Here is a 2,309-nt window from a genome sequence, read left to right on the forward strand (position 1 = left end):
GAATAGAATGTCCCTCCGTGGCCTCCGTCGTACTGTGGGTTTCACACGCTTGATGTGGGAGCACCAGTCTGTTGTATCTCATTCATTTAATGCACCGCCAGATGGAAGTATGTGTTACTCAATGCAGCTTTAAAACCTTTTTTTTTCTTTCTCACTGCTTTTTGTCAAACTAATCAACAAAGTCAAGTTTGCAGCTGTAACCATAATAAAAAGTTGACATAGGCTGTGTCCGAATGTCCACCCTAATCACTACATATAGGGCACTATATATGTACGGCCATTTTAAATGAGTGTCCGAGCATTTAGTGGATGAAAAAATTGTGGAATTGAAATTTTCCACAATGAACCTTGAAAAGTAGTGATCATCCATGGTCACTAGACAAGCAGATACTGTATATCCCATAATGTTTTGCGAGAGGTCTCCTTGCAAAGCATTGTGGGATTTGCTGTCATAGCGGCCCGCTGTCGCCACAGTGGTCAGTAATAACAAAGATGGCGCAGGCACTGCGTGGTGGAGGCGGAGTAACGTGGCCAACGGGGAATGAAAAGTAGTGATTATCTCTCCAAACGCCTAGTTAATTGAGTTTGCTATAAAGTCCCCGCTCTATATAGTGATTGAGGGATCTAGAGTTCGGACACAGCCAATATCTCCTCTTTTTGCTGGGAATATTTTATTTTGGTAGTTTTATTATCTGCATAGAGTTTTAAAAGTAACTTCCCATCTGTTTATTGTAAAACTCCATATTTTAGTTCTGTTCTTACCGGTTTAGGCAGGCTACACTGGTGCATGTCCTCGTAACCTGCGTTCCTCTGCCTGCCCCCACAGGGGTGGTTCATGGTCCCCGGGGCACTGGTCACACCATCATTGTAGTGACTACTGTGGGTGGGGTTGTAGACACTGTGGGCATGGTGGTGGTGGTGATGGTGGCTGAAAATGGAAAAAAAATAAATATGAAAAGCAGTATGCTTTGAAAAACTGAACAAATATGTTCAGGCTTTAAATGTATTCTGCTTTTTGTGAAACAGCTTGAGAGTGGGATGTTATCTCTTCAAAAGTTCAAACTGTGCACCAGGGGACCTCTTGCTTTTCCACACAGTACAGTTAGAGATGCAGATGTGCTGGGAGATAAAGTATCAGCGAGAAAAATAAAATTACTTAGTTGGAGGGGAGGGAGGGTCATGATCCGGAGGCGCCAGGCTGAAAGCGTTGCCAAGCAACATGTGCATCTGCGTGCGGACCTCGTCAATGGAAGGCTGCGAGCTGAGTGTGGAGGAGTCGGAGCCACGGTGAGCTTTCACCCCCAAACTGCTGTTCCCGGTTCCAGTGGATCCTCCTCCGTAACCCAGCGAGCTCATCAGACGGTCCACATTGGTCTCCTCAAACGGTTCCGGTTCACCCTGGCAATGGAGCACAACTCAGCACACTCAGAAAACAACCTGAAATTGTGAGCGCCATTTGTGCGCTGCTTTCATGATGGATTTCTTTAACGGTGCATCAGGAAATAATTACGTAGGTTGGTTTAGAACGATTCAAGCCAAAAGGCACAAACAAGATAAAGAAAGCAGGGATGCACTGAAAAAAAGCTTTCCTGGACGGATTTTTTTTTACTTTCTGGCTCATTTTGACTAATTTAATTTTTTTTTAAGAAATATTATAAGAAAGAAAGTTATTTAAATTAAAACAAGGACAATTTAAACTTGATTTTGAAGGTAAACAGCACATAGGAGGACTACTTTTCTACACATAAGCTACAAAATCTATTAAAAAAGATGTTTGTAGGAGATTATAGACAGCAACGGACAGATTATTGTTAGGTTAAGGTTTGGTTATTGGTAGGTTATTAATAATACGAGACACACAGATCCATCAAACCTACTTTTTCTAAAGCAAAAGTTGTTAAAATTTTCCATTTTAGTAGATTATAAAATTCTTCATGCTTTGAATAAAGCCAATAAATAAATATTGGCAGACATGCAATCCAGACATTAAACTTTAAAAAGTTTTAATTTATAAAAACCTTTTGAGATTAACTTTGTTGTTTTCTCAGATTTTTTTGAATTATTTTAGATTTTTAAATGCCATTTGTTCAAATATTTTTTGGGCAACTTTTTTTTTTTTTTTTTTTACAACAAAGTTCTCAACAAATTGCATTCTTGTCAAATTCACTTCACTGGGTGTAAATTTTACTTTGGAGTGAAGAGTTAAGTTGCATGTCTATTAAGAATTTTCATTGGTCTAAACCAAAAAGCTGAAATAAAATATAAAATCTGCTTCTGTATTGTTTTCATCTTTGCTTTTTTTCTTTCTA

General features: G+C 39.2%; 1 protein-coding gene across 7 annotated transcripts in view; it reads right to left on the reverse strand.

Moving 5' to 3' along the window:
- The window catches only part of LOC107100951 (UPF0606 protein KIAA1549L-like), a 174,282-nt gene that overhangs the window by 14,906 nt on the left and 157,067 nt on the right, over nucleotides 1–2,309 (reverse strand). For all 7 annotated transcript variants that reach the window (XM_015399651.1, XM_015399649.1, XM_015399652.1 and 4 more), the window contains 2 exons: nucleotides 1,157–1,398; nucleotides 763–928 (listed from right to left, as the gene is read on the reverse strand). In XM_015399651.1, the coding sequence (XP_015255137.1) occupies nucleotides 763–928; nucleotides 1,157–1,398 (408 nt within the window). The remainder of the gene's footprint in view (nucleotides 1–762; nucleotides 929–1,156; nucleotides 1,399–2,309) is intronic.

Source organism: Cyprinodon variegatus, unplaced genomic scaffold (assembly GCF_000732505.1).
Source record: "Cyprinodon variegatus isolate N-32 unplaced genomic scaffold, C_variegatus-1.0 Scaffold1035, whole genome shotgun sequence".
In the NCBI taxonomy this organism is placed as follows: Eukaryota; Metazoa; Chordata; class Actinopteri; order Cyprinodontiformes; family Cyprinodontidae; genus Cyprinodon; species Cyprinodon variegatus.